The sequence below is a fragment of the Crinia signifera genome, chromosome 7 (genome assembly GCF_055691185.1).
Source record: "Crinia signifera chromosome 7, ASM5569118v1, whole genome shotgun sequence".
NCBI classification, from domain to species: Eukaryota; Metazoa; Chordata; class Amphibia; order Anura; family Myobatrachidae; genus Crinia; species Crinia signifera.
The window spans coordinates 190,758,416-190,778,351 of NC_139223.1; the positions used below are offsets into that span (position 1 = coordinate 190,758,416).

The window sequence follows — 19,936 nt, forward strand, 5'->3', positions numbered from 1 at the left end:
ACGTACGTACGTACATACATACATACATACATACATACATACATACATACATACATACATACATACATACATACATACATACAAACAGACAGATCTACCTTTTTGGTAGACAGACAGAACCCTGCAAAGCAAATCTGTTCCATACCTTGCCTCCCATCCCCCCCTCTCAGATTACCTATGGCTTGTCACAAGCGAATTTGAAAATAGTGGAATTACATTTAGTTTATGCAGAGATACAGATTTATAATGAGATGGGATTGTAACAGGTTTAGTCCCCTCCATGCCTGCTTAAATACGGAATTTACATTCGCACAACACACAGGGAAGGATCTGAGACATTCAAACTGATTTTCATTTGAAGACATTGAAGTAGATTTCTGGGACTAGAAGCTGTTTCCCTGCTTCGGTGTTTGCTGGGATACTGTATATTTTCACCTTACATGTACACTAATCCACTTACAGCTCCAGCAAAAGGGAGATCACACAGTATTAATGGAAACACTATGATTGAATTCCTGCTGGAGCTTCTGGAGCTGTGTGCATACCTGATGTTCAGATCTCATTTTTATCTGTGGAAAACTTGTACAAAGGAGGCTTTTACCAATAGTAAATCTAAAGGGCTCCTATGTCTAAAATAGGGAGTTAAGGTCCGAGAGGTCAAGGGTTTAGAGGTCAGCTCTCCCGGCTGAAATCCAGCTAATCGCATAGAAAATTTGTCCTCCGAATGAACCTGTTTCTGTGGCTGAGCCGAACTTCAGTAAAATACCTTTTCACCCTCTCAACGTGAGGCGACATTTTTACTCTATGGACTGTGTGCTTTTTGTCACAGACACAATGATGGTCCCAATTCACGGATAAGCCATCTTTAATATCTGCAATTGGAACTAGTCATCTATTGCTCTGTGCACCCTGAGAAAGCTCAGCCCAAGACAGAACAAAGACCCTCTCTCCTGTTAGTGTGTTACATTTAACAGCAAATACTATCCATCCCAGGCAAGGATTCCTGACATACCGCTGGTAGGATTCACTTCCCTGCCTTCTGTCTTCTATTGGTCTAATAAGATATATTTTAGTTATCCTTAAGGTCTACATTTTCACACGTCAAAATGAGTTCCCTGGCTAAAAAACTGGTACCTTAAAAACTGCGCGTTTTACATTCATCCTGATCATCTATACAGAATCGTTTCAAAAATAAACCAAAGTATATGCCCACAATATATTCGTTTATTTATTTATTTTTATTCAAGAAAAAAATAAAACAAAAAAAAAAAGAACAAAACCCCTAAGCGCTACAATAAAAGAACGAAAAAAACCAAACAAACCGCTCAGTCTATCATCCATCACCTTGCTATTGTTTGGAGCTGGCAATATTATATTACTTTTTACACAATGCTTTAAAATCTGTATATCTTCAAATAAAATCAAGACTTGTAAAAAGTATAGCATAAAATACATTTGTTTTTGTTTGTTTTTTTATGTCATGGATAAATATTTTACAATGGTCGGGATTTATTGTCCTGTATTTGTGTATGTGTGTGTCGGAATCATTTCTGCAGTCCTTTTTTGGAAGACTTTAAATCTACAAGGTGAACTATAGCCCATTTTTTTAAATGTTAACATAATATCAACAAAAAATAATAAAAATATGTTACATCTAAAATGTACATCTGGTTCTCTGACCTCTTTTCTGGCGTTTTTTACCCCACAAAAATATCAAATTGACCAGCCATCCTTTATTTTCTTACTCAAATGGACATTTGCTACAACATTTAAAAAAAAAAACAGACAGAAAACAAACTATTCAATCACCATAATCAGGTAATTAACTCTAAATTTAGCCATAAATATGTACTCTTAAAATTCCAGAGACATTCTCAATCCATACTGGTAACATTAACTCAGAACAGTTTTTTGTTCTTTTTTTTGGCATGGGTTATTATTTAGGTCATTTCTAATTTTTTATTTGTTTTGAATGCTTTTTAGATCATTTCATTTTAAATAAATACGTGAATACACTTTACAAATAAAATAACCCGTTTATTTAATGACCCTTTTTTTTCTTCTCTTTTCCTATTTTGGTATAGTGTGATTAATACTGGCAGTAACAAAGAAAAACAACGAAATCATGGTAGAGGTTGCCCATATGGTCCCCAGATTTATGATTTAAGGAGCCTGTAACTTGCTCTCCCATTTCCTTGTTAACCCAATGCTGCCCTGTACATTATAACAGAACATACATACAGATTTCTTTTTAGCGTTACCTAGGACATATTTCCACAGATCTCTTTGTCATATGTGATATCTTCCTGGTGTGGGGGAAAAAAAAATATATGATCACATATATTGTGTCCAAAATGTTCAATTGAGGAGACAGTCAGACGAATTCATGAAATATTAGTTTTTTTTTTCTTTTTTTGTTCCCTAAAATGGAAATATTGTAAGCCTGTGTCACCGTGGGATATATAGTCCTGTGGAATGATGTCCCGGAGCTGTAAACTGCTGCATATATTTAGTTCTGTGAACAATTTTATGCGATTACAGCTAAAAAAAAAAAGGATAGAAAAAAATAAAATAAAAATGCGTTTCCTATAAAGCAGTCAGGTCAGTCTGGTGGTCCTTGGTAACAGTTTGTATGTGTTGAGAAGAACCAGATGAAGATCTTCCTTTTGTATTAGGCAATTTGTGGTCTTTCTTCCACTTCATCCTCCTGTTCTGGAACCAGATCTTTATCTGGCGCTCAGAGAGACACAAACTATGGGCGATCTCTATCCTGCGACGCCTGGTCAGATACCTGTTAAAATGAAATTCTTTTTCCAGTTCCAGAACTTGCTGCCTGGTATAAGCAGTCCTGGACCTCTTGGGTTCCCCTCCGGTGTAGTTTGGATTGACTGCAAATAAAGAATTACAAAAAAAAAAAAGAAAACTGTAAAAAAATGGCAATAAAAACGTCATGAAATCTGCCCATAAACGCTGAGAGGTGCTACACTCCCCGGTCTAGGCGATATATTGCAATATTTGCTTAATTCATGCACACGCTTTGAAGATGGAGTTTGCTACTGAGCAGAAAAAACAAAGCCACATGGCCAACGGCCTATTCCCTCAACCATAAAAATTTATGATGAGTGTAATGGCTTCCTAGGCTTAAATGGCCATAAATAATATTTTCACCACCCCCAGATTCCAGTATAGTCTGTATTACAGCGAAGTTTTGGCTTACCTGAGTTCACATGGACTTTTTTCATCCAAGGGTACACTATGGCTGGTGGCTTAGATAAACTCCCATTTTTGGGGTGCTGCTGCTGCTGTAGTTGGCTGCAGGGTCTGGAGACCGGGGCTGCTGCTGCTGCTGCTGCTGCTGCTACTGCTGCTACTGGGCAGGGATCCTCAGGAGCAGGGAATGGGGTCTGATCCTGCCCAGGACCCCGAGGCTGCAATGTGGATCCCTGTGCATGGCTACAGCTGAAGGGCTCCTCGCTGTAGTTTGGCCGGGAGTAGATTGCCTGGTGCTGATAGTCAGAGCCCGGCGTGTGGCTGTAGAAATCAGAGCCTTGCTCTGCTAGGTAGCTGTTCTGCACATATTCCTCGCAAGGAGGAAATTTAGGATCCACATACTTAGAGTTTACCATATACGAACTCATGGCCATTAATTTCTGAGGATAGAAAATACTAATTTTTCTGGTGTTGTCTTTTTTTTTCTGCCTCCTTCCATAGAGCCCTCCTACTTGCTGTCAACTGAATAAAGTTAGGGAGCCACGTGACCCGGCCGGCCAATCAGCGGGCAGGAACTTTATCACTGTATTTAATTGTACCTCATAATTTTCAGAAAATAACAAAATAATATTGATTTAATTGGATCATTATGAACACCTCCCTCCCCCCTTGCTCTTAATCATACGTTGCATGTGTTCCTAATAGAAATCCTTCCTTGATCACTAAAAGTACAGATTTTACTCACAATTGGCTGTATTATAATATATTTGCACAGCACATTATGATTTTTTTTCTTAGGGTGTTCTGTGGCTACAGTTTGATGTTCTAGGATCTCCTAAATCCTATTTAATTCAGCCTTTAAACCCAAAATGGGAAGAAAAATAGATCTTAAATTGTCAGGGGAACATCAGGGGGACTATAATATGTACAATAGAGCTGTCTTGGCTTTGTTTTCACAGGGGGTCATCCAGAAGTTACCAGAATCTAGTCAGGTTGAAAAAAATTAGACAATCAGTAACTTCTGGTTTACTTTCCACATACTTAAATGAGAAATAATGTCAAAGACGAGAAAATAAGCTCAGGGTCCCAAGGAAATCCTGGTATTTATAATAAAAGTTGCAATAATGTTCCGATGGTGACCATTGATTTCAGCATAAATCAGTTTTTGTGTAGAATTTAACATAAGCAGGTTCAGACATATACAGGGTCATTGTAAAACATATACCATGCTATATCCCATGCCAGGGTCTGTAAAATACACACGTACAAGCATATACTGTACAACCCTGATATCACTGCACTATATAATATTAGAACGCAGCAACTTATCAGTCAGTATTTTATATGATATTCTGAATATTACATATGAATGGAACCTACCCAGAAGGGTGGATGAGATATATATAGTAGTTGTAATGAAAATGAATGATATGATAAAGAACACCTGCAGGAGGAAATTACATTATGATAGTTTAATATCAAATATTCTTGATGGTCTGATCGAAGTTTTTGCATCGACCATATATTCCCCTAGAATCGAATCTGTGACTCTGTAAACACCACACAAATTCGGTTCTACAGGGTACATATAGACAACGTAATAACATTTTGTCTACCTATGTGCTGATCTGAATCACCTAGCGTCTGTATTACACGGAGGATTGGCAAGATTGAGGGCACAGGGTCAGGAATTACAGGCAGAACAACGTCAGGTGAACAAAGGATCAAAAGTCATATTTTGAAACAGTCGTTGGAATAAATACAAATACAATATACATCTGATTTACAGAAGGATTATACACTTGTAGTACACTATTTGGGATTGATCACAGAGTGTGGGTTGTAGATCGGTATTATATAAACTTCTGAGAAAGAAGTTACAAGGTAACAGTGTCAGATTCATAGATGCCCTGGGTCTCCTAAATAAACTCAAAGCTACTTAACAAATTCCCACTGCCCCAGACAGGTCATAAATCCCCCTGTACAATATAAAAATCTAACTTCTATTACAATGTTATTTTAGCATCCAAAGTCACTTACATTTATGCGGGCAGATCCTGGTCTGATACCCCGAATGTACACAGTGATTACAATGGAACAAAACATGAGATATATATATATATATATAAATACATAGATATATATATATATATATATATATATATATATATATATATATATATATATATATATATATTAAGAATGAACCCACACTAGTACAACACTGTTAAAATATCAGTGACTTCGCATCAATAGCTATATATATATATATATATATATATATATATATATACATATATATATATTACAAGAATAAACACACAGTAGTAGAACACTGTTAAAATATTACAGTGACCTCACATCAATAGCTCTGTATTATAATTTGGAGAATAACATGGATTTTGAGTGGACTGGCGATAAAAAAAATATATCGAATTTTTATAAGGCAGTAAAACATTTCTCTAACTATAAAGACAATTACAAAGCAGTGTCAAGTATTACATACCAGTCAAGTTTCTTCTGAGAAACAAACCTTTGGACTATCTTCAGAATTCAGTGTGGTAGCGTTTATGGTGTAGTCCAGGTCAAAGGGGCATTTGAAATCATTTGCAAACATATCACAATGTTTCATTATTTTTAAAGACACACAGCAGAGTACAAAAGTTCAGGATCCACCAGGAATCTCCCTCTTCTACCCTCTCAGTGTAATGATAAATAAGCTTCTAACAGAAGTACCATCCAATACTGTGTGTGTGTAACAATCCAACTCAGATCAGTTACACATTTCTTATCGCATGATGTGTAAATATTTTGGTTTGTGTTTTAAAAATCTGCGATATATTTGGATTTAAAAAAAAAAAACGTTAATTTAGGACCATACATATCTCCTACCCTGCACATCAAATGTAGGTTTATAATCTCAGTATACTTTGCTTTCATTTGCCATCCAGATATTTATTTCATAGTAACTTTTTAAAAAGAAAATCTGTCGATTTAAGAAATTAATTTATATTCAAGCAAATGTATTAACGGTAACACCTTTACAAATGGGTAAAATAAAATACACTAGATCGTAATATGGATTTTACTAGATGCGATTCTAGTAAATCTTAAACGAAAACAATGTATAAGCAAAGGACAGCTAAAATTTAGTTCACATATTAGTTAGACGTGGTGACCTGCATTTCACCTTATTTCAAGGCTTGCTCAGACAGGTCAAAGCCACAGAGTTATTGATGAACAAAAGCGTTAAATATTCACCTCCCTGTCCAACTGCCCCTACAACTGCTTTTCATCTCCCCCTCTTGATTCTCTGGCCTACTACATGCAAAAACTCTCTTCAATGTTTTATAGTAAAATAAAGAAATATTTTGTGCAGTAGTGCTTATTGTGTATTATGTATGTATCATTGTATGTAACCCTAACAGGGCTGCAGGAATTCATCATTCGACAGTGCGACAGTCAGATGGCAGCAGAAACAAAATGCAAAAAAATGACTTATTGAAATTAGCATGATAATACACGTGAAGAAGATTTTATCGCAGTCAATGGGTCTCTTTAACTTGGTAGAGAGGGAAAGTTACACGATGAAAACGGCATTTTATTAATTTTATTGCAGGTGTAATTATAGAGTAAAATGCTGAAATATTGTTAGTAAATAACATCTCAGTGGAAGCAAAAGCTTCATTGATGAAATCAATAATAAAAAGTATCTATTATGTGAAAGTGCAGTGCTGTAATGCCAAATAAAACACTGGAATAGAACTAATATTTGATACTTCTTTCTGTGATGCACTGTAGCAAGAATTGTTTATGTTTCTGTTTAATAGAAAACACTGAAAAATAAACAAATCAGTGCTGACGATCGGCTTATTTACACTACAATACAATAAATCGTACAAGCGATCACACCATATTGTACTGTTCTGTTGCTGTAATGTACTGTACATCCATCCTTACTGTGGGAGGCGCTACACAATACAACAAATCAAAGAGGTATTACAATTAAACCAAAAGCCACCAGACTAGACATCTGGAAAATATCCCGAACCAATAAAATTCTACAGCGAAATTATTTCATCTCTGCGTCACTTTCCAGCCAAAACTAACGACCGATATTCCATCCACATGTTTAATATTCTCACATGTCATCCTGGTCATTGACATACTCAACACGAATCAAGGTAGTGGCTACACCTCATGCACACCTCTAAGGGAAACTCCGAAATTATATGACACTATATTTTGTAGGAGTTGGTTTCTAACGTTCTAGTGGCAATATCAGGTCATTCGTACGAAATCTAACAAGCCAAATTGTGAGTAAAGGGCTATACTTACTCCACGTGTCCTCCCATTGTCTGTAACCTGTTGCAACAGAAAAGCATTACCATTATTAGTAGGTGTACTGCATAGATTGTCACTTTAAATTCGGTTAGTAATCAACGTTTTGTTTGTATTAAAGAAGTTGTATAAAACCTCTAAATAACGAATATACAATGCTATAATATTTCCTATTTTATTATTCGCAAATAATTTGATTCTCAAGTTCATACTTCAACTGTATCTGGTTGTTAATAGCATTTTATATTCTATAGATGGGACCCACATATAATGCAGAGGCAAGAGAAATATACTATACCATTGGTTTGATTTTTGCTTCTGCATAGCTAGTATTGTATAACCGCAAACACGTGTATATCCCCTGTCCCAGAACCCCCATCTGCTATTGGATTACACGTAAAATCACTTACTTTTCTAAGCTTCTCCTTGCACTGTAGATCCAGCAGTTAGGAATGCTCCGGTACTGAGAGATCCAAGCAGAATGATCCTTTCTAAACACTATCCTTATTACTACATCCAGGAACAAAACGCATCTGCACTTGTATGCTCTTAAACTAATTTATGGTGGGAATTATATTTTAGCTTGTCAACTCTCAAGCCATAAAACAAAGTTTATTGGAATCACGTGCTCTCGCCCAGCCACTCAGGGCTCCTCTCAGCAGAACCATAAATAACCATCAGCTTTAAACTTCTATTCAGTAGATTGAGGTTCCCAGAAGTCTCCAATAGTAACACACACATAAAAAAAAGAGGGGAAAAGAACCCCCTCAAAGTAAAACTTGCATTGCACTGCAGTCCCAATATTTATTACAAATCTAGGTGCCTAAAAATCTATATCAGATTGAAACTATAAAAGATTGCATTGCAAATGAATCCTGGAGGCAGTGTGTTTTTACATATTTGCAATTGCACTCAATAGATAGGGAAATATTGTAACTGGATTAGAATGAGAACATAGGACTGCATTGCACTGCAGTCCTCAATATTTACTACAAATCTAGGTGCATATAAATCTATATCAGAATGAAACTATACAAGATTGCATTGCAAATTATTACTGGGTGCAGTGTGTTTTACATATTTACAATTGTACTAAACATATAGGGAAATATTTTAACTGGGTTAGAATGAGAACATGATTTGTATGCTGCATTTTGATTTGTATTTTGACTCTAGATTTGCTAAGATTAAACTTCTTCAGTTAATATCATTCATGCTGGTATTTTCTTCTCCATGTAATTGTTTTCTAAAGAAATTATTACCAATATTCCAAATAAACATTGCAATAATAATTTGTCATTTAATAAGACATCCTTAACGTGACAGTGTATATATTTGACAAAATGAGGGTATTAGAGGAACAGATAAACGATATTTATCCTTCTATTGAGGGTGACTTTTCATTTACATGAAACTGTTTACAACCTCTGGTTCTGAAAGTGACAAGATCTTTGAACTTTGAAGGCTGGGAAAAAAACGGAGATGTAATCTAAGGGCTGTAAAGTCATAAAACAAAACGGTGTGAATACGCCTTCTGGGCAAGAGAGAATTTGGATGGTACGTGTTAGGGAGGATGAGAAATACAATTTAACAAACAATGACTTTCTCCAAATGCGCCATATGTGAAGCTGAAAATACATCCTTGGCATATAAAGAGAAATACATATCTCTAAAGGGATGTCCATGTAGAATTAATACACTTTTATATGCAGTGGTTGTGTAACAAAATAACATAGATAGATAGATAGATAGATAGATAGATAGATAGATAGATAGATAGATAGATAGATAATGATTTATGCATCTGTGTACAAAGTAATCAATTAATTGTGTGTTACTGTAGAGACATGAATGAGTGTGCATTCATATATACATACATAATTGCATACATACATAATTCAGTCAATGCTTAACTTGTGAGAGAATGATAACAGTACTATTAATCATGTACAGAGGTGTGCATCTTTATTCAAAGATACTAAGTGGATATGACGTTCAAATATTCCAGTGCTATTTGCCTCCACTTTAAAGCCCAGTTTGTATCATGTAAAACAAAATCATTTTGTGAAGCGTATTGTTAGTTTTGAAGTGTGGGAATTAATGTGTGTGTTATGGTTTAAGGACAACTCTGCAAACAGGCAAAGCAGGTGCATTATTTAACCAGTACATTAATTCTTCTCAATGACAGACCTGCATTTTCAGCTATCTATCATGCACAATTATACACTCCTGTATCCCAGAACACTAAAGTAAATGTAAGGAGCTGCATCTAAAAGTGATTTCATTGTGCAGTTTAACTGATGCTTAAAAGATTTCAGTACTTGGCTTATGCCACATACGTCTTAAATATAATGAACACAGGACATTAGCTAAGACCACGTGTTAGCAATTCCCTCTCAGGTTAACCAAAGGGCACTTCTCACACACTGTACAGAATAGAGGAGACTTGTCCTACAGCGCCTTCCTATGGGCACAACGGGCAACTGCTTTAGATAACAAAGGCACGCACTTCAGGTCATCTTTGTACTGACTCAAACACTCGCCTGATTTCCTAACTATTTCCTCTCTGGAGAGAAACATTGCTATCATACATCTCACTATCCTACACATGGAGGCCAGTAAGTGATACAGTCAATGTGGAAATCTAGAACAGTAGATCCTAGTGGTGATTGTCTTTGATGTAAGTAATAGGAAATATATGTGAGCTTTGTGTTCAGATAGAAGAGACAAAACAATTCCACTCACTAAAGTAATCCCATACATTGATAAATATATCAGTGTAACATATAACATACCATAAGGGTGATGGAGGTGAGTAGTTTCTGCTTGTTTCACCTGTACATTTCCCAGAATCATAGCGGTCTCTACTTAGGAGGTCATTGTGATTTGTTCGGTCCCCAGCGTGTTCGCACCTGTGATTGATGTTTTTACACTGCGCTTGCACATATTCGCATATGCGCATGTGCAGGGCTGCTGTGCGGGCTCCTTTGTCGACTTGCATAGTCTCCGTGGCGCTCTCACAGGGGGGGGGGGGGCGCGTTCGTTGGGGATGCCCAACATTTCCTATAGATTGTAAGCTTGCGAGCAGGGCCCTCCTACCTCTATGTCGCTTTGTTTCTACGCAGTTTGTTTAATCACTGTTGTCTCCAATTGTAAAGCGCCACGGAATATGCTGCGATATATAAGAAACTGTAAATAAATAAACAAATTTCCTGGGCGTACCTACAAAAATGCTGTGTGTCCCCATGCAAATGCAGACGGGCAGTTGCCTGCTGGGGGCGGGCAGTTGATGTCACAGGACGTCAGCAACCCGCCCTGTTCTCTGACATGGACGCCGCAAGTCTACATCAGCCCAGACCGACATAGATTTGTGAGCAGGGGAAAAAAATCATTCGATGGTCGGTGACCATCAATTGATTTTGTCCCCATACGCTACCCTGCGAATGAATGTTTATGAAACTCATCCATTCGCAAAGCAGCGGGGATGTTCGGAGCACGGAGGAGGGGTGCATTCTCATGTCCGGCGGACGGTGTTAGAAGGCTTGCTAAGCAGCGAATTTTCACTGCTTTGCGAGCCAACCAGAATCACCCCCTTATTTCCCAGGCATATAAATAGATTTTAAGAGGGGTATGTATCAAAGCAAAATGAGAGATACAATTATGAGTGATAAAATACCAGCTAATCAGCTTCTGCCTTAATACACACTGAAACTTGGAAAATGACAGTTAGGGGCCAATTGGTTTGTATTTTATCGCTTACAATTTTATCTTTTTGCAAGCTTTGATAAATACCCTACACATCTTAAATATTTGTCCCTGGTGACGTATTTTGCAGGTAATGTCATAAATTATCAATATAGATCTGCTGTTCAGTATTATTCATGATCATATTTATTAATCTGTGTATAAAATGATATGCTCCATATTAGGGTGGCCAATCCCAGGATTGGGATTGGCGGGATCCTGGGATTTTGCCACTAAAATTTCAAATTGGAGTTTACAATCCTGGGATTTTGCGATTGGACTACGCATGCGCCATCTAATGCCGGGTAGCGTTTGAGCAGGTGCTCAGATGCTGCCCGGCTTCTCCCATCCCCATCAGTGCGGCTCTGCGCAGCGTGGCAACAACAGAGGTCACCCTGGGCGCACTGCAGAGGTCACCCATCCTGACTGCATCACCCGCATCGCTCGCCCGCCTGGCTCCATCACCCACCCGCCTAGCTTCACTGCCCACGCTCCCGACCGCACCGCACGGCATGTAAGTAAATATGCGGGGTGGCCAGGGCGGGGTTTTCTTTTATTAGGGAAGCCAATCCCAAATTCCAGGATTGAAAAAATGCCCCGGGATTGGCATCCCTACTCCATTTCTATATTTGTAATTTTTTTAGTTGTCTGGCAGAATTTTACATTTAAACCTAAATTATTAAATAAATAGTAACAAAGAAATCAGTAGTCTGTGAGACAGCAGCCCAGCCACTAAATTCCCTGAGGGTTAGGGAATAAACAAGGAAATATACAACACAATAGTGGTATGGCGCATATAATGTGTAAATTAAACCATAACGTTCAGGTAGGAATGTCCAAGACTTCCAGTGACGTAAGAAGAGGTGTTATTCATCCAACAGACGTAACATTCTTCCAATGTTGGTACAAGATATACAGGTTGATCCTCCATCAAGTGTACAAAACAGAAATAACCAACGCGTTTCATCAATATAGACTTCATCAGGGGAACAATAGCATATCTTCCATCAAAGATGGTTTATTTCCTAATAATATAAGAATTCGTTACTTGTGTAGTTTCACCGTGGCACTTCCCTGCGGATCGTATCATATGCAAATTGTATGCAAATATCGCATACAATTTGCATACAATTTGCATACTATTCGATCTGCGATGCGATTTAGCACACCCCCACTATCCACGTCAACCCGAAGCGTGGCGAGTGCAGCAACTGTACGAACGACCGCCCCCGCCACCGTATCTCCTTGGCCTAACGGCAGAGAAATCATTCCATGGTCGGTCGCTGACCATGGAATGATTTCTCTCCCCTTAGCGTATAAAAATCAGTCTAAACTGACATTTATTTCTGTCACAGTCCCGCCTGCATCCCCAGGGGAACACACAGAATATTCATGGGGTTGCCCATAATAATCTGGGCATTCCCGTGATACGGTGTAAGTTATGAATTAAAAAAAATATGTTCTGGCGAATGGGTGAGTGCGCTTTGCCTAGGGTCTAGAACAGTGATGGCTAACCTTGGCACTCCAGTTGTTGTTGAACTACACATCCCAGCATACCCTGCTTCAGTTTTACTATTTGGCCATGCTAAAACTGATGATAAGAAAAAGGTGTTTGCACAGCGCTCAGAGAGAGAGAGAGAGAGAGAGAGAGAGAGAGAGAGAGAGAGAGAGGGGTGAACCCTTAGCAGCCTATGGGGGGGTGGAGTCCTGGTCCCCCCTTGTAGAATTCTGATAAAGGAATGGGGGGTGCTGGCGCTCTAGGGTTAGGTGATGCAAATGATATGTCCAGTTGTTGCTGCGTATATGGTCTGTGACTGGGAGCGATAACTGTGGGCTGGGTGTTGGAGATATTGTCCAGTGTGTTTAACTGCAGTCGGTGATGTAATAAGATAGTGTCCCACGAAGAGGGATGTTCAGCTCAGGGAGACTTGAGGCTGGGGGTTCAGCAGTGAGGTTCCCTTGCTTCTGAGTTGGTGTCTGTACCTCAGGTGTAAGGGTATGTGTCAATATGAGTCAAAGTAGGTGTAAAAACTTGTAGTAACTTACCCTTAGGTATTGTAGATTCAGCATGGACTCCTTGCCTGGAATGATCCATGAGTGGAAGTAAGGTGGTAGGAGGGGTAGGTGGAAGAAAAGGGCCAAAGCACACTTTTATTTGACATTGGTTCAAAAATGACAAATATACATGCTAAAACTGATGCAGGGCATGCTGGGATGTTTAATGGATTATCAGATGGGGGGGTGCATTTCTGGGTTGTGGGCCCCCCTGGACTGGTGTGGCTGTTTGGCCTCAGGAGCAACACAAATTAACACTTATTTTCATATTCACTTTCATCCCTATTGTGTGTTTTATTTCAATGTAATTTATTTCTCACCTTTACCTCTCACTACTTCACCTCTCACTACTTTATCTCTCATTTTTTTACCTCTCACTTACTTACCCCTGCTATCTTTAGCAGCCTCTCTCACTAACCTATCCTCACTTTGTTTCACTATATATTTCTTTCAGTCTTGTGTTGCCCTGGGGTCACTCGGCTGCACCATTTTGGGGTGCCCTGTGCCCTAGATTTGTACCCCCCCAAAATGTTAGGGACTTGCCCGACTAATGTGGTCACCTGGACGCGGTGGGCAAGCCGTTACTTATGGCCATAAATAAGCGAAGAACCTCGCTAAAAATGCAAAATTTTATTGCAAAATTTTTAAATTGGGAGTTTAATTTGTGCACCTGCACCTTTGACTTTGTATGCAGTTCTACTGAAAGGTCTCCGCAGGGTCGCACCTCTCAATTGGTGTGCACCCCAGGACCCCACCCCTGTACATGCTGGGATGTGCAGTTCAACAACAGCTGGAGTGTCAGGTTAGCCATCACTGGCCTAGAATGCTGTTAAGACAGCCCTGATACCACAGCCAATGCCCTGATCAACCCTTGCAACTGGCAGAAAATATGAATATTTCTTTGTGGGTATGCTCAGGGGTAAACAGTATGCAGAATGACTGAAAGTAAATGATTTCTACACTATGGCCATTATTCTGGTTGAATCGCAAAAATGCCAAAGACTCAGTCCTCCACATACTTGCCTACCCTCCCGGAATGGCCGGGAGGGTCCCACAAATAGGGACCCCCTTCCCGGGCCCCCTGGGATGGTGGGCAAGTCTCCTGCATTTTCGCAGGAGCCCCAGTTCCCACCTTCCCCGCGGTAATAAACTCTGAATTTCGCGGGTCCGCGGGGAGGGGGTGGGGCTAATATGGCGCAAATTGCGTAATTTTGCATCATTTTAGCCCATCCACGGACCCACAAATTGATGCTGGTGCCTGTCATGGGGGCGGGGCTTGGTGACGGCAGCTTCGTCTTACCCCCAAAATGAAGCCTCGCCCGCCCCCCTTTCACTCCTCTCCGGGCTTCTCCTGGAGAGGAGTTTTACAAAGTCGAAAAGTATGGTTCTCCATGCCTCAAAAATGGAGCTCAGTCTCCTACAAGAATAGCAGCGTGACGAGCTCAGCGTGCCACACGGGGGGACACAGTACGCATCCCCCAGACCTGTTCATACCCTCACTATCCACGTCGGCGTGGAGTCGATTTTACAAAGTGCCTGAAGCGTGTCGAGAGGACGCGGAAAACGAGCCCAAAAGTATGGCAAAGGGACGCGGAATACAAGTCAAGTAATCCGTGTCCACTCGCCATGCTCCGGGCTCCTTTTACGCGTCCCCTCGCGGGGCTCGCTGTGCTTGCATGCTTCGGGCTCTGTGGCTCGCTGCGCTTGCCACACGTTATAAACTCAACTCCACGCCGACAGAGATAGTGGGGGTATGAACAGGTTGCGAGGACGCATTTTTTGTCTTTTTTTGCAGAGCCAATGATTTTCTATAATCACTGTGATTTGCTGTAGCTGCTCAGGAGTCCCTGCTGAGGACTCTCACTAACCCCCCTTGTGGGAACCACTTCTAGTAAAGAGAGATGGCAACACATGATCACACACAGGGTTTCCTGATCTGTGCTGGTGTGCACTCATCCATAGCGTGCTGCTGCTAGTGAGTTTGTAGGGTAAGATTTTTGTTAGTAATCTTTCTGTAGTTAAACACATTTGTTTAATTAGAGTATTTGGATTCCATACTGATTTGGCTTATGATATAATGATACGGAGAACAGAACATCCAATAAATATAGGTAGTGCCTGCAAGATGCAGACAGTCCAATTTTCACAATAAAAAAAAAACATCAACCCCAAATCTAATTCTATTTGCACATGTTATATCTGCGCCACCTGCAGTGCACATGGTTTTATCCATTTGAGAAGGAATTTTCTTCTGAGAGTCAACCAGAATAAGGCCCACTGTGCTCAGTGAGAAGAAAACACATTTCACTGTGAATATAGAATATAAAGTTGCAAGCACGAAAGACCAGGGGCCAGATAATAGCCTCCAAATTCGATGGCTGTGCGAGATGCTGGAAAAACTCTGACTTTTTTTTTTTTTTAAAGAGGCGATCATTTCCAAGAAAAACTATGACTTTAAAATGATTGCCCCTTTAAAAAACATTGAAGTTCGAAGACAACCTGCACAGCTGCCGATCTTGAAGTTTATTGCGTCTGGACCCATATTGCAGAAAGCGATGATAGTATCAGTACTTCCCAAAATATATTGCTACTAATGTTTTCTAGAAATACTTTATCGTGCAGCAATAAGCATTTACGCATAGACACACCCACATGTGGAGCTAGACAAGCAGATTGTGACACCCCCCCCTCGGTGCTGCATTGTGATTTTCATGGCACATCCTGCTGTAATCTCGCCGATTCTAGTTTTCAAAAGTAGGCAAGTGTGGTGTGTATGTGTGTGTTCAAACCAGAGAGAGAATTTGTTGCTTGCTATGATCATTGGGCATACATATACCTGAAGTACTATTTTACATAAAATGCACTTTGTTTGGACCAGACTACAGCTTGTTACATGCTACTTATCCATTTGTCATGGGCTGACGATCGCTCTAATTTGGGGCAGCACGGTGTAATGGTTAGCATTACTGCCTCACAGCGCTGAGGTCATGGGTTCGATCCCCACCATGGCTCTAACTGTGCGGAGTTTGTATATTCTCCCCGTGCTTGCGTGGGTTTACTCCGGGTACTCCGGTTTCCTCCCACAATCCAAAAATATACAGATAGGTTAATTGGCTTCCAACAAAAATTAACCCTAGAATGTCTGTGTGTGCATGTACATGTGGTAGGGAATATAGATTGTAAGCTCCACTGGGGCAGGGACTGATGTGAATGTTCAAATATTCTCTGTAAAGCGCTGCGTAATATGTGTGCGCTATATAAGAAACTGTTAATAATAATAATAATAATAATAATAATAATATCAAACATTTGGAATCCTGTGTTTGACACTGGCACCAATGATTTATTTGGTTTATTGTGCAAAACAAATTTATTTATTCTGCAGTGCAAAACCACCTGTGGTGTATTTATAATGGGTTTGTGGTGCACACTTGCCCCTGAGTCCCAGGGGGGCCCACAATGCACCCATATTTTGTACTTACCTTATGGAGTCCTGCGGTAAAGGCATCAGCGCTGCCGGAATCGCAGAAAAACCTGGCCACCGCACCATTTGATACAGAATTCTGCGCATGCGCAGTAGAGTGACTAGTGTGCAGACTCTGTTGTGGTTTGTGGCGGGGCGCTGAGGCCAGCAGAGAAACTGCGAATGGAGGAGGCTGCAAACAAGCCTCCTCCTCTCTTAAATAACCCCTGGTTTCCACGGTCTTGCACAAATTTTCAACATGCCTTTTGCTCTGACCTATTTTGTAAGGAATTTCCAAACTGAAACAATGGGCCTGATTCACGTTTATTCACTGCTTAGCAAGCGTGTAAACCTCGCCCACCGGCCTTGCTAACGCCCGCCCCCATTGGCCAGACTTACTGCCGCATTTGCATGTGAATGGATGTGTATGCGAATGTACAGATGAACAATGATTCGATGGTTACCAGCCATCGAATGCTTGTGTCACCCGTTTGCAAATAAAAGTCACCCTAGATGGTCTTTTATTTGCAAGCGCCTGGACGCAGATGGGTCGGGCTGCTGACGTCCTGTGACGTCAGCCACCCGCTCCGAGCAGGCTTCGGCACCCCTGCATTCCCATGTGGACGGCCAGCGGTGTTCTGGGCGCACCTACTGTTTTTGTGGGAACACCCAGGAAACACTGGGTGTCGGCATGCTCCAGCCCCCTGCAAGCCCCCTGTCCGCATTGCTGTGTGCAGACGTCTTGGCGAGTGTAATACTTGCACGAAAGTGTTTACACTGTGGGTCTGCACATGCGTATTTTCGCTGATCCGCATGTGCAAATATGCAACATCGGACCCCATTGTGAATTTGGCTCTTTATAAGCTAATCTGAATCAGGACCAATATCCATTCTTTTAGAGAATAGATATCAGTTTGGATGCCGGACGGGTTCCCGACAGTCGGGATACCGACAGTCAGGAACCCGACGTCGGGATCCCGACTGTCAAAACGCCGACAGCCGGGTGCCCGACGGCCACCCACTATTTTGCCTCGTGGGGGTCCACGACCCCCATAGAGGGAGAATAGTGCCCGAAGCGTGGCGAGCGCAGCGAGCCCGCAAGAGGCTTTTTTGCGCTTACCATGCTGTCTGACTCCGGGCAGTCGGGATCCCGATGTCGGGATAATGACTGTCGGGATCCCGACTGTCGGAGTCCCATACCACACCCATCAGTTTAGTGCTCCCTTGTCATTGCCTATATCCAGATAACATAATAGAATTCTAACACTGTGACAACTTGTTTTTAACTATTTAAGTTTTATATAGATATATGACATCACACTTACCAATTATATTATCTGATTAATGTGATGCAAGGATGACTAGCAGTGACATTTAGGTGACAGAAATAGGTATTATGATCCTTTCAGTCATTTCAGATAACCAACAAGACATAACTGGCTCCTCTCATGGACTTTAATGTGTCTGATGCATCCAAAAGCAACTTGAAAGAAATGGAAGTAAAAGGTGCACTTGCTGACATCAGACACTTTGCCACTACCACACTTCCTAAGTGCCACTTGACATAAGGGATGGCCAGCGATGATTGAAAACCATCAATGGTTTATGGCCGATGTCGAATACTTTTGCCATTGTTGGTGGATAACCAAATGGTTTCCCTCCATCGATGGAACAGCAAAACCAATGTTTTGCTTTTGTTTTTAAAAAGTGCCAGGACATGGAGCATAGCTCCGCCCTCCAACACCCATGCAGCCCCACCCCCCCTGTTTTGACTGTCCCACAGGCCAATCAGTCCAAATAATGGATGACCATCGATAGGTAAAAAACATTGATGGTCATCCATTGCATAGTTTAACACTATCAATGGCCAGTTGCGCTATTGCCATCGATGGCAACCATCGGTGGCCATCTTTACTTGATATTTGAAGTTCTTGTGTGAAGGTCCAGCACTATGGCCCTTGTTCTGGTTCATTCAAAGCGGCCGTTCGTTCCCACAGGGACCAATCTTTTGCTTATGTGCATGCGCAGCAGCATTTCTGCGCATGTGTATATGCTGGGTGCGTGCAAACTCGGCAAGGTCTGTCCGCACCCAGCCTTGCGAGCGGGGGGGGGGGGGGGATGGAGAGGGGCGTGCCGGGCTGGGCCATTAGCATATGTGAACGCATGGCATTCCCATTAAAATACTGGGCGTACACATGCTAATGCGTCTGTGATGCATGTGTGGGGTGCGGACAGCTGACATAACCGGATATCAGCTGCCTGCCCAATTCCCTGCAATTCTACACGCATATGTACAAGGGTCTGGGCCACCCATACATATGTGTGTGCCTTCCCCATTATCCGATGGTCGGCAAACACTGAAAGCTGGGGAAGGCTCCCGCTGGTATGCCAATGGATGTTCATGTAAAACATCCATTGGCAAGCCTTGCAAACGATTACCGCTTGCGAATGGGTAGCACCGGCTAACCATTCCCAAAAGAGGGTTAGGGTGACTCACAAGGATGCAAATTCACATCCAAGCGAGTCAACCAGAATAAGGGCCTATCATACCTCCCAACTTTGGAGGTGTCGGATGCGGGACTCTGTTGCTGCGCACCGCAAATTTCGGGGGGCGTGGCCTAATTTGGGGCGTGGCCTATACTCATTTTGCCGCTATGGGGGCATGACCCAGAGGCTCTGTGAGCCTCTAGCCATGCCCCCAGCCCCCTGGCTACGGGAATAGAAGCTGTGCGCATGCGCACAGCGTTTATTCCCCGCTGCTTAGCAGCTGACAGGGGGGACTCCCAACAGCCCCCCCACACCGCGGGACACTGCCGGCCGCGGGAGGGACAGCGGGACAGGCCCTGATAATCGGGACTGTCCCGCTGAAATCGGGACTGTTGGGAGGTATGGCCTATGAGCATCTGTGTACATTCTGTAACAAACAGTGATGAACTTTTGTCCTGAACTTCCTGTTACTATATCACATTACTAGATGCACCTGGAACACCCTGCCAGTGCTACTAAGCAGAATGAGCTTGCTGCTTGAAGATATGCAAATAAATTGGCATTAAGATAATGAGAGGTTTTTCAAAATAGGAGATCAAAACAATTATGCCATGGAAGGACTGAGAATGGGGGAAA

General features: G+C 41.3%; 2 protein-coding genes across 2 annotated transcripts in view; both read right to left on the reverse strand.

The window, feature by feature from the left end:
* Positions 1-19,936, reverse strand: part of HOXD3 (homeobox D3) — a 41,594-nt gene that overhangs the window by 15,052 nt on the left and 6,606 nt on the right. Inside the window, exon 2 of the mRNA XM_083152161.1 lies at positions 7,549-7,575. The gene's annotated coding sequence lies outside the window, so the exon portion shown is untranslated. The remainder of the gene's footprint in view (positions 1-7,548; positions 7,576-19,936) is intronic.
* Positions 2,449-3,856, reverse strand: HOXD4 (homeobox D4). Its single transcript, XM_083152160.1, has 2 exons — positions 3,218-3,856; positions 2,449-2,888 (listed from the first exon to the last, which is right to left on the reverse strand). The coding sequence occupies exons 1-2, from the start codon at positions 3,642-3,644 to the stop codon at positions 2,587-2,589; spliced, it is 729 nt and encodes a 242-aa protein (XP_083008286.1). The 5' UTR covers positions 3,645-3,856; the 3' UTR covers positions 2,449-2,586.

Excerpts from the sequence above, each read along its gene's own strand:
- HOXD4 (XM_083152160.1), bottom strand. The coding sequence starts at position 3,644 with ATGGCCATGAGTTCGTATATGGTAAACTCTAAGTATGTGGATCCTAAA. Across the intron at positions 2,889-3,217 it reads AAAAGTCCATGTGAACTCAG|TCAATCCAAACTACACCGGA; the intron begins GTAAGCCAAAAC and ends CTTTATTTGCAG.